The sequence below is a fragment of the Larimichthys crocea genome, chromosome XIII, assembly GCF_000972845.2.
Source record: "Larimichthys crocea isolate SSNF chromosome XIII, L_crocea_2.0, whole genome shotgun sequence".
Taxonomy (NCBI): domain Eukaryota; kingdom Metazoa; phylum Chordata; class Actinopteri; family Sciaenidae; genus Larimichthys; species Larimichthys crocea.
In genome coordinates, this window is record NC_040023.1 from 5799850 (window position 1) to 5812629 (window position 12780).

Here is a 12780-nt window from a genome sequence, read left to right on the forward strand (position 1 = left end):
ATATTTACACAGACAGCAGGCATTTATCCTCCAAACCCTGAGAACAATATCTGGCTTTTTAGCTGCTGAATGTATACATGTTATTATATTTCCACTGATTATTACGTGTTATGTTTTTTTAAATAATATTAATACAGGAGAATTCAGTACCAACAAAATGTGTTATTATACTGCTGCATCCGTGTCCGTGTCTGTCTGCTGTTGCCTTTTCACTGGAAACAAACAAATACCAATTAAAAGGCTCTTTTGCTGAGGACGATTCAGTCGGTGGCGACCTCGTTCTCATTACACATAATCACTTCATCCACTGTTAACACAAAAATATTTTGAGTGCAGCTTTAATTTCTCTGTATGTTTTATATAACACAGTGGAAAAGAGTTCAGGGAGAAAAAACTAGTGATAACAAATCGAAGTTGCTTGTCTGAACTTTGTTTTGAATTCGACTGTCGAATCTCAGATAGAAGATTTTTTTATTGGACAGATTTGAATCAATTTCAGGTTTTATAAACTTGTCTGGACCACAGACGGTTTATGTCTCATAAAACCCAGACATCAACAAACAGTATTTGTATCAGCCTTCTTATTTATAACAGATCATATTCTAATCCTCTGTCCTCCGTCCTTCCCTCAGGTCTGTCCAATGAACACGTCTGCTCACGTGGACCCTCAGAAGTCTGGCCACGAGGTGTGGGAGGAGTTCTCTCACAGCTTCACCCCCGCCGTCAGGGAGGTGGTGGAGTTTGCCAAGAAGATCCCAGGCTTCAGAGACCTGTCCCAGCCTGACCAGGTCAGCCTGCTGAAGGCTGGCACCTTCGAGGTATGCTATATTTTCCTAAGCCATGTGTTGCAGATTTTTCTCAGTGTTCATAGAAAGCTGACAACCAGTTGCCAGACTACCCAAACTCACAGAGCAGTGTGTGTGTGTGTGTCTTCCCAGGTGCTGGTGGTCCGCTTCGCTTCTCTCTTCGACGTGAAGGACCGCACTGTCACCTTTCTGGGTGGGAAGAAATATAGCGTGGACACCCTGAAGGCCATGGGAGCTGGGGACCTCCTCAACTCCATGTTTGACTTCAGCGAGAAGCTCATCAACCTGGGCCTCAGCGAGGAGGAGATGAGCCTCTTCACCGCCGTGGTTCTGGTCTCAGCAGGTGGGTCTAGTTTATTCATTATTTGAAGGCAGATGGCAGCATATTTAGATCGCTGGATCGTTTCATAATAACAAGGATAGACTGCATTGCATGCAATCCTTTCAGTAGAATAGCAAATATGTAAAATTACATTAGGACCACCGCAGTGGACAAAATATTGGATAAATGTTTTCATGTGACACAAATTAGAAGCAGACAGCGGATGGATCAAAACAAGATCATGGGGCTTTGAACTAAAAAAAATTATACTTTAGCCTGGAAATGGTTCAACAAAACAATGAGTTCAACATTTTGGAAAATATTCACTTTCTTGCTGAGAGTGACAAAAGAAGATCAACACCACTGGCATGTTTTTATGTGAAATATGAATCTGGAGCCAGCAGTGAAGTAGCTTAGCTTAGCACAAAGACTAGAAAAAAAGGATTTCTGTTGTTCATTTTAAGTAACACCGTCACCGTCCGTTCTTCCAGATCGCTCGGGCATCGAGAACGTGAACTCGGTGGAGGCCCTGCAGGAGACGCTGATCCGCGCCCTGCGGAGCCTCATCACCAAGAACCACCCCAACGAGTCGGCCATCTTCACCAAGCTGCTGCTCAAACTGCCCGACCTGCGCTCGCTCAACAACATGCACTCCGAGCAGCTGCTGGCCTTCAAGGTCCATTCCTGAAGTTTCCTTCGAGTACTTGACACACATACCCCCCCCCCGACACAAACTGTAAAAACCGCCTGTGACGGGGGACCGCGAGGCCACACCTCACCTCCCGAACCCCTAAACCACACCTGCACCTCTACACTTCTCCCATGAGGCTTTGGGCTGCGTTCCTTAAGTCTTTTAAATTGAACTTCAAGCTCAAACCTGACATTTAAAGGGGGAAGAAGACCATAAAATGTTCTTGTACTGTACTGTAGGGCGTAACTGCCTGTGTGATGGTAATGCATACAGACACACTGATTGATGTATATGTTTCTTGTGTTTGTGTGTAGCATACTGTATGTTTGCAACTGTACAGATGTTAGAAGCACTTTTCTGTATAGTGTAGACTGGTATTTTTGCATTCATAGTGCAATATGTGACTGCTTTTTGATTTGAGCTGTATAGTGAGGAGTCGAGAAACTTGTGTATACTTTTAAACGGCACAATTTGAATAGGTGCTGCGATTGTGTGATGAAAAAGGGGGCGGAGATGTACACTTAAAAGATTAAAAAAAAAACAACCCTTGACACTGAGCGAGGTAGAAATCTCGTTAAAAAGCAGATGACAATGAGAGGAACGTGGACGCGAAGCTTTCCAGTTCGATCACCGAGAGAATCAGAGAATGTTTAAATTTCAAAGAATTAGGAAAGCAAAAGATGACAATGTCTTATTTCAGGCTTTTTTTCATGCAGTTGTTTGCGTGCTACGTTGTGTTTTTTCGTCAGTTGCAGGTCATCGTTTAGTTTTTTTCTAAATTATTATTTGGGCATTGTGACAAATCAAATCACACTTATCGCTTGCTGGTTTCAACACACGGAGCATTGGAAACGGAGAAACACTGATCTAAAATTTCCTTAAAGACGAAACAAAGAAAGTGTTTCCGAAATCCCTGTCTGTCTTCGATCGCGTAGAGCTTCCAACCTGCTCAGCGGCCGAATCGCGCACTCGATGTTGCTCTCGGGGAGGCAGAGAAAAACGTCGTCTCGCAGCCACCAGCAACTCCCAACTTGCCCGAATAAACTTCATTTCTCGTTTTTACAAAGTGTACAGGCTTTAGCTGAGTGTAGTTAAACTGAATAGGACTATTCCATATAAAATATGATTGTAATATCACTGAAGTGATTGTAATTTAAAGAAATTAGCTGAGTCGAAGGCGAGTGTTCTGATATTCTTTTGCGAAGTCATCTTTTTTTTTTTTTTTTTTGTTCCCGTTTTGTCGGTGAATTCAGAACTTCTGGCCATTTAAATATCCAGAGCTTCTGTCATTGTGTTAACAGTGCTGACATGTGGTTCTGTTCTCCTCTGTGAAAGGATTGCAGTATGCATAGATTTCTATATAAATACATACATACTATCATACATACATAACTGTATAGATGAATATATCTATATAAATAAATTTTATAAATGCAATTCATGTCGTGAAGTGCTCATTGAGTTCGTCTGATCAATAAACATGCACAGGAGTGGGAGTGCGGGCGGCACGGTGGTGCAGTGGTTAGTGCTGTTGACTCAAGCAAGATTGGTGGTTCGAACCTCAAGCTGTGGTGTTTGCATGTTCTCTCCGGGTACTCCAGCTTCCTCCCACCGTCCAAAAACATGCACTTAATTGGTTAATTGGTGACTCTAAATTGGCCGTAGGTGTGAATGTGAATGTTCCATGTCTCCTGCAATGAACTGGCGACCCCCTTTCCTGTGATCCTGATGAGGATAATCGGTTACAGATGATGGATGGATGTGGGAGCATGCACTCCTTCAGCCAGGAACAGTTGATTGACTGTTGATTTGACTGGGAAACCTCTGCAGTGGCGCCATTGTCTGGAAAAAAAACATTCTTATGATAGACTTCCTGCTACATCATGTTGATTGACAGTTATGTTTATGTTTTTAAAACCTGCATTTAGACCTGTCGAATATCGAAAATGAATATCTAGCAAGTTATAATAAGTGTGCGAGAATTGCAGGCACAGTAGAGTGAGATTTATAAGGAAGATGATGTGCAGAGCTCAGCAGCGTGAGCGTGTGGTAGTGTCGCTATCCATCAGCAGATGGCAACAAGCAGCTTCCTCTCTCTCTGTCTGTCCACTCACTGCCACTCCCTGCAGCCTGGGACTCAAATACCATCTGCAGCCTGCTCATGTTTCTCCTCTTGGAACCAAATTAGAAGTGACTTTGGTTCTTTGTAAGCAAAACATACTGCAAAGACTCAACAATGGCTTCATATGAATATTTTAGCTTAAAGCCATAAACTCAAGATTAATATTGAACCTCTATCTGATTTAATTTCTAATAAACACAGAGAAAATGACAAGGGTGCACACAACATGCTCATATATTGAACAACTTTAATTCATCATTTTACTCTCATGATTTGGCTGTGGCGACTAAATTGACCTGCATCCAAACTTTAAAGGTACTCTGGGTAAATTTAACCACTCCTATGGAACAATGTTTTTCTGACTAGGAACCCTTTATGTTTGAAAGCATACCAAAGATTTTACTCTAGAGATGCAAGTGCAAGTTAGCACTTTCAAATTTAAGGATGTTTTTTTTTTTCAAAATGTTTCATGTAACACTTTCTTGGGCCTCACGGGTAAACTGTTTCTTTCTTATTGGTTTTCAAGAAAATGCCACAGAGTAACTTTAAGGTCTCAGCATGCTGCAAACAAACTACTTTGTACACCGTGTTGTCCGAGTATGTCTACAGGCAAAAGTCTTACCTGGTTCGAAAGAATTTGGAGAGTCTGCGTTGAAAGATAGTCATCGGTCAGGTTGTACAAAAAGCTACTGAAGGAGTTGTGTAAAGAAAAATCCAACCTGAGGGAAAACCTACCTACTATCACACCTCAACTTACTTGACCACTTGATCACTGTGCGATGGCGGCGTCATTGTCAGTTAGTCCATTTCAGAAAGCCCCCCATGTTCTCCCATTGGAAAGTTGGTTTAAGATAGCGCCGCAAGGCACCAAACACAAGCCCAACAATGCTGCAAAGGATTCCGAATCCTCCCAAATGCTAATGTGACTTTTTAAAATATCATTCCCATCATGAGCCAAAAAGAAAGTCAATCAAATGAATAACTTTGGAGCTACGGAAGATAATCAAGGCCCAAATAACTAAATGAATACATTTGAAATAAAATTACATACAAAAAAAAGAACAAAATTTAAGTTTTAAAAAGCCCTGATATTCTAATGTGCTGAGATTAAAAGCCATAAAAAAGACAAAGGTAAGAAAATTCACGGAATTTTAAATTGCAAATAAATAAATAAAATAAAAGCACAAAACCAAATTCTCTCAAAACCATCTTTATTTTCAAGAGCCAATTCACATTAGCTGCAATCATCATCAATCACGAGCACCAAAATCACTTCCTCTTGAGGTCCTCCACGCTCATGTCAAAGCACTGTCCAGAACTTTACAACTGATTACCGGACCAAGTTTTCCAGTAAAATGCAGAGTGCAAAGACAGCATGTCATCTTCTGTTTGTTTTTTTTTTGTGTTTTTTTTGCTGCCACAGTTTCACTTTTACACCTACACACACTTTATCGCCCTTTCTCTCTTCGTGACGGTTTTCCAGTACGTGTTGAACAGATGAGTTGAACAAGAAGACACTCAAACACACGAGGAGAGAAATCTGTGTTTACGGTGGATGACTGTTTCTCTGATGCTGGTTACGCTTTGACCAAGAAGTTGTCCTTAAATGTGTTCATGTGTATCTGTGCTGCTTTGTACTGACAGTGAGGTCCAGCTACAGTAATAATTGTTTTGTTTTTTTTTAAATCGTAGAACTAATACACTAATTAATTTTTTTAATGATTCCTAATATCTTGCTCATTGTTCTTTTGCAGAGATGTGGAAATGAATTCGAGAGCAAGATACTGTTTTTTTTTTGTTTTTTTAACGCTATGCAAAACAATATCATGTTCATATTATGCTAACAACATCCGTAAAAAAAATCTGCAGTCTGAAAATATACATCCTTTTTTTCCTTTGTACTGTAAAATAGCTTTTATATGGTGCAACTCTTGTTATTGGTTTGTAACTGAGTAACCTTAAGAGTAACAACTCGTGGGAGAGATAACAGCGTACTGGCACCTCTTCAGGAACAGTAAACATTTCTGAACCACCAGTCAGCATTGACTTTGTTTACATGCACCAACAGCTCTGTGAATATGACAATTCAAGTAATTATGGCTATGGTGTGTGATGCGTAAAAACCCAACATATTTTCATGGCCATTAACGCCACTTCCTAAAACACACAAACATTCCTATCATGGATTACAAAAAGTTTGTAATGCTTACTCATATTTGTTCAGTTTTGGGGTTAAAGCTGCACTAATTATTCATTTTATATCAACAATGAGTTAAATGACTACCTGTAATTTGAAGCATTTTAGTCTCTTTCAGCTCATTCTTTTGGTTTTAAGGCCCCACCACTGTACTGTTTAGGTTCTGCCTCAATGTTGCATGAAACCATCCCTCAAACGGCACAAAGGCAAAGTTAGCGGCGGGCTCGTGAACACCGTGAAGCACATACAGTAGCAGCTAAAGAGCCAGATGTTGTTGTTTTGTTTTTTTGAAGACAGAAATTGAGATTGGACGAGAGTGAATATTAGACTTACATTCATCAGGTCACCAGAAACACAACTCCAAAAATAAATAACGCTCGCTCCACATCTGCAGCTGTGTAAATATAGGCAACAGTTTGGTAACATGTTAGCCATATCAACTTTATAAGGCCATAGTTTGTCAAATGAGTGTAATTTTCTGCTTTTTATGAAGTCCTGCCATCAACTAAAACAGATGAATGTAGCTTTGAGGTATACTGTAAATACTTTTGGTTAATGGTGGGGGAGGTTTTTGGTTGCTTACTCTCTACTATGAAAAACCCATTCTGATTGAGCTAACAGTTACTTTTACATATCAAATTAGATTCATCCGATATAAGTACCATTTTCTAATAGGTTGAAATTATGACTAACGTCTGGTTTATTACCCAATTGTATTGGAAACTGGATTTTTGCAAGTTTATCTTTTGCTCCTGATCTGGTAAGAGAAACATCCAGACGATGAACATTTCAATTACTCTGGCCTAGAAAACTGTTGGAATGCAATGCTCAGTCGTCTCTGCCAAGAATTTTGACGTGGGACTTGGGACTCACTTGAAATATCATTAACCTTAATAGTTCAAACTGTGGGAAACCCTGGGACTGGCTGCACAGACAGACTTTTGGATATGACTTAGAGCTAACTAAAAGTCACACTTTAGACTGATGTCAAAGCTCCTCGGTTTTAGAAAATCGTCTAATCTCTACGCTCTTTACACACTGAGATTTGATCAGATAAGCAGATCGTTCTTGGTCCCCACTAATCCTTTTGTTCACTGAGGGAAACAGATGAAAATATTCCACAGACCTTGATATGCAAAAGCTAAAGGAAAGCTCAAGTAAAGAAGGAGCACTGGCAAAATGTCAAAGAAATTTCGCTTAATATACTTGGTGGGTGGCTTGGGGGATAAACAGTGGAGGATAACACAGAATTAAGGTCAGGTCAACCCAAGTATATATATATCAGTTTCCATGAGTCCCCATGTTAAAATGTCCAACTTCACAGCAGAAATAAACATGTTTACAGCCTGGTACAAAAAACAGTTTTGGTCTCTATAGCTAATTTCCTTGTTCATGAAAACTGTACCTGCTCACCTGCTCAAACTATATTAAGGCTTAAAGTTATGCATAATTAAAAAGTGTGGCCACTTTGATTGACAGGTAGGTGTCGTTACATGTGGCTTGTTTGAGTCCCTAGATGTTATTCAGCCCGCTTCAGCTCCACTGATGACCAACGTCTTTGCTGATTTTTACAGTTGATTAGTCGAGAAGTGGAAGAGGCAGGACTGCCGACGGCCATGAAACCTACAGGTGACGTCATGGATACTAGGTCCATTTTTTATACTGTCATTGGGTAAAATGTGATCAAATTAAAAGCTCTGATCGAAATATCTTGGACATAAAGCTGCTAACTTTAGGCTTAAAACTACTCAACAATCTTTAAAAGCAACAAATGTTTAAAGTAAAAATGATTACCTAAATTACACAGTAGCAGTTTAATGTATAGTTCTGTCACTGCTCTCATCAACCCACCGTACACTACCTACCAATCCCCCAATGTCAAACAGACAAAGTTAGTAACTAGCAGGTGAAGAAAGCCGAACATGTGGCAGTCAAAGTCAAGGTTGTGCATCTGTTCATCTGTTAGTGTGTTGTGGAGTTCTGCCCGTTAGTGGCAAAAAAAAAAAAAAAAAATCAATTAAAGCAACTTTGAAATGACTCAATTTTTTATTTTGTACAAGTATCTTAACTCCCACTGTGGCCCATTACCTGTGCAGGAACCCAGTAATATTTAGATAAACTCTGGGACTCCAGGACCTTTACATGCATTTCAATCTAAAAAGGAACGTAGTTCCAGTTTGGGTTTCCGGGCCATAGTTTGCGGCCTCCAAAAAGTCCTTGCTCCTGAGGTAGTACGTATTATTGGTATTATTGGTATCAGCTATCAGAGTGGAGTTTAAGTACTGATGTAACTGACTGGTAAAACACAAGCCTCCGAACAGTTTTCATTCAGACTTTAAGCAAGCAAGCAAGCAAGCAAGCAAGCAACAGTTGTTGCTATGATATTGGGGCTTAGCACGAGAATTTCTTTCAACGCTGTTGACGTTTAAGTTATGCAGCCGAATTCCTGAGACTAGTCTAAAACTCTATAAAAATTTAAAAAAGAGGTAAGAGAGGGAGCGAGCGTTCAATGTGGTCCAGTACTACTAACATAGAACATCAGTCATACAGCACAGCAGTAAATTACAAACGACAACCAGATGGATGGTGTTGTCATCTCATTGTACTTTTTAATATGCTTTTCAGGTCTAATTTGCTGTAATCTGCTGGTCTGATCTTCACGGTTCTTCAGATGCAATGGAAACACAAACACAAATGCACCAAAGGTCCTCATTTAGTTCCTGAGTTTAGTTCCTGGGACTATCAGACAAGTCTAAAAGCAGAATTTAAGAGCGAGTTAACTCTGGGCAAGTCCATTTGTACAACCAGCCCCTTTGTTGTGATAACCGACCAAATTTATTTCACATCTCTTTCACCTTTGTTCATCTTGTTGCTGCCTGTGGAAGCTGACATTCACACATTATTTCGGGTCAATTTAACCATCAAGCAGAAGTGAGTACTAGCTAATGGGACAACATTTTGATTCCTACTGTTTTCGATCACCACGACTACTCTGTTAACTGGTTTATTAATGGCACCAGGCAGGCTCAGTCACAGGTTATCAAAAGGCTCCTGCAAAAGAAGTTAACTTAAAACTTAAAATGATGATAACCTCAAGAGGACTACGGACAAACCTTGTGCATGTAAACATGGCCAATGTTACTTTTTCATATGGCTCTGGCTCAGCACGGCCTGACCTGAATTGTCAGCCGGGCCGGCTGAGCCTGGGTGCCTATTTATTTATTTTTATCCCATCGCCTATTCTCTCCCTCTGATTGTCTGTGCATTTATTTTTGAGTCTGTACAGTTTGTGAGGTGTGTGTGTGTGAGGTCCGGGTCATTCAAACACTGCAGCAAGTCTATTGCTTTGATAAAAGAGGCATCACTTCACAGAAAAGAGGAAAAAAAAAAAAAAAACACAAGCTGCTTTGAGGAGTAGTGTGAAGCTTGAAAAAAGCGAGATATACAAAGCAAATGTTTGTCACATTGCAAACGACAATACCATAGAGAGGTTTTTTTTTTCTTTAAGAACAACAACAAAAAAAACAAAAACAAAAAAAAAAATGAACATACCGGCTAAAATAAAAGAAAGGAAAAAGCTCTACGTTTTCACAATCTCACCAGCTTTCTCAGTGTACCTCGCTGATGATGAATCATACTGTTTTTCGGGCCTGCCAGTGTTCACTTGGCCTCCAAATCCCACCGGTTGGTCACAGTGGTGGGGTCTGACCCATATCTTATCCAGGCACATGCATATATGTGTATATGTGCATGTGTACAGTATGTGTACAGGTATACAGGTATACTGTATGTACTGTATATGTGCATGTTTGTGTGTTAGTGTATATGCATGCCATCATTAAGAGGGTGGTGGGCTGTTATACAAACATAACGTTCATTTCTGCATGTACATAACAATACAGTTCAATCTGCCATTTCATCAACCCACCGTAGCACCATGACGTCACTGTTTTAAACATACAGCCTCCCGTTTTCAGGGAGTTGTAATAAAAATAAAAAAACAAAATAAAAACAAAATGCTTGAAATAATTGTATTTGGGACTAGTGCGGCAACATGTCTGAGATGAAACATTTAAAACTCAATAATGGTTGTATTGTAGAAGCTGGACTAACACACGAGTTGGAGGGATGACTGCGCGCGAGCAGGCATGCACTAACTTAGCACAACCAGTCAAGTCTTGGTATCGCTATGAAAGCCCAGCAGGGATTCAATAGGAGGAGGGCATCATTCACTTGGTTTTGGCACAGCATGTGGCATCGTTACACAAAAACAAGTACTATTATGATTGTCTTTTCCTGACATCAGTGTCATTATGTGCTTTAGTTAGTCCTGACCAGTCTGTGTGGCAATGATGGACGAGCTCTTTTTTTTTTCTTTTTTAAATGCTACTGCTGCGTTTCCTTCCAATGTTAAAAGTCTGAGACACCAGCGTGGTCGGTCGGCGCAACAACCTTTGTGTGTTTACATGGTTCAGTTTAAATTTTTTTTAAAAAAAGGCAATAAACGTGGACACAAGTAAGTTTGTGTTTTTTTCTAAATGCACCTACGACATGTCGGCGTATTAGGGTCACTGAAGAAGCTAAATGCAATTAGTTTTATTGGTTTCTGATTATTTTCTTGATTAATCGGTTAATAATAACTGCTAAATTTGTCCTCCACAATTCAAAGATTTTCAATTGACTATCACACATGAAAAGTAGAAAACATTTTTCTGCTCAACTATTTGACTTATCGTTATTTGTTGTTTAAAGGCTGGTTCGAGCGACGAGCAACCAAAAATGCTTTGGTGAAAAGTAATACACATATGTGTATCATAGCCGTGCAGCCTTTATCTCTTTGACTGTCAAACATTAACACTTCCTAGACACACCCACTCCTCAATTCAGCGTAGTTAATATCCACAAAGTAGTCCTCTGAAAACAAAAAATTGCTTTGCCTGATTTTTCATATGCTTATTTTATTTTTTTTATTTATTTTTATGTGACACATCTCGGTCAGTCTAGTTGAATTTATAGTGTCTTGGTCCACATGTAAATTGTTTATGTGGAACTGATCATTTCAGAACCTGATATCCTTTGAAAAAGAAGTTGTGATGAAATTACCTGATTTATGCCTGAAGAAATACATATTTCGTGTGTACTGATTGGTCTTGCATATTTTAGGTGTCAGATAAACACTGCTTACATTTACTTGGATGTATTCATATATAGTTCATCCTGTCTGGGAAGGCCTCGGGATCCCCTAGGAAGAGCTGTAATGTGTTGCTGAGTAGAGGGACGTCCGGAACGCCTGCTAAACCTCCTGCCACCGCGACCCAACCCCGGATTAGAGGAAGGAAATGCATGGAAAATATTTCCCCCCTTTGCATTTTATGATGTTGAAGTGTGTTTGTTTCTCCTACAATGTCCCTAATATGCTGTCATAGTGCAACATATAAGTCCATGATATTTAGCAATCTTTTCCTAGTCCAGAACATTAGCGACTGTCAGTGTGGAAGTCCGTATCGGGCAGAATTACGCTCTGACAAAATTATCCTGTGAGTGCTGAGGATTACAAACAAGTTTAAAGTCGTGTAGTGTTAACAGTGTTCGCTGCCGTGTAGATGTGATGTCAAAAAAACAAAAAAAAAGGCTTTTCAGAAGAGTTGGTGTCGCAAAATCTGCCCAGGTTTCTCAAAACGACGCAATGTTTGGCTCCCCGGACACTTACAAAAGGCCTGTGAGCTGTTGTCCATTAGAGTGTGTGTTGCTGTTAATGGGTCAGGTCACAGTATGATGGTGAGGCACTGAACACTCACCAGATTGAATGACTGACTAAATAATCTACGTATCAACCAACAAGTGGATTCAATAAAGTCGAACAGGTGGGGTGGGGGGGCTAACGGATCACTAACGTCTTGTTTCGTGTATCAGGTGAGCAGCCATTTTGAGTTTTTCATAACATAAAAGGAAGGAAAATACAACATTTGCATGGTTTTCTAATGAATGAACAAGTGTTGATAAAATCACCAATATGCCAACTGTACAATCATCAACACACAAGAAAAAAAAAAAAATCTATAGTAAAATCCGAGGTGAGAGGTTATATCCACAACAATAAAACAACGAACGAAACAAAAAAAAAAAAAAAAAAAAAAAGAACAAAATGCTATTCACATGTACCCGCACTGTAAGGAATGGTTCCATCCAAAACTAGACCAGAGAGCTACTCCTAAACTATGGAATGAAGTGACACTCAGTAGTGCTAATAAAAAGTTCATTGTGACGGGCCTTCTGCTGGTTCCACCCCTGAGACCACCAGGGTTTCCAAGCGCTGACGTATGCGCACATAAACATACATACACACACATACACACATACATGCACGCGCACACACACATACATTAAAATCCATTGGTCAGTCCTCGAAGACCTCCAGGAAGAGAGGAGGGAATAGCTCGGTGGGACACTCTACTTTCATGTGAAGGAATCGGCTGGCGTGGCAGGCGCCGATCATCCGCAGGTCCGTCACCTTCATTAGCAGCTTGGGCCAGAAATGCGCCAATTTGTGTTTGCGGTAGTTGATGTAATGTTCAAAGGCCAGCAGGAACTCCTCTTGGCAGCGCTCGATTTGCTCCACGCTACTCAGGCCCGACCGATCTG

The 12780-nt window shown here is 40.2% G+C and overlaps 2 protein-coding genes across 11 annotated transcripts in view; one reads left to right on the forward strand and one right to left on the reverse strand.

The window, feature by feature from the left end:
- Nucleotides 1-2363, forward strand: part of nr1d2b (nuclear receptor subfamily 1, group D, member 2b) — a 19059-nt gene extending 16696 nt beyond the window's left edge. Inside the window, exons 6-8 of the mRNA XM_019267901.2 lie at nucleotides 633-818; nucleotides 939-1149; nucleotides 1620-2363. Of these exons, the coding sequence (XP_019123446.2) occupies nucleotides 633-818; nucleotides 939-1149; nucleotides 1620-1816 (594 nt within the window). The 3' untranslated portion in view covers nucleotides 1817-2363. The remainder of the gene's footprint in view (nucleotides 1-632; nucleotides 819-938; nucleotides 1150-1619) is intronic.
- A 6246-nt stretch (nucleotides 2364-8609) lies between these two features.
- Nucleotides 8610-12780, reverse strand: part of thrb (thyroid hormone receptor beta) — a 104841-nt gene continuing 100670 nt past the window's right edge. For all 10 annotated transcript variants that reach the window (XM_019267940.2, XM_019267931.2, XM_027286473.1 and 7 more), the window contains one exon: nucleotides 8610-12777. In XM_019267940.2, coding sequence (XP_019123485.2) covers nucleotides 12536-12777 — 242 coding nt within the window. In that variant the 3' untranslated portion in view covers nucleotides 8610-12535. The remainder of the gene's footprint in view (nucleotides 12778-12780) is intronic.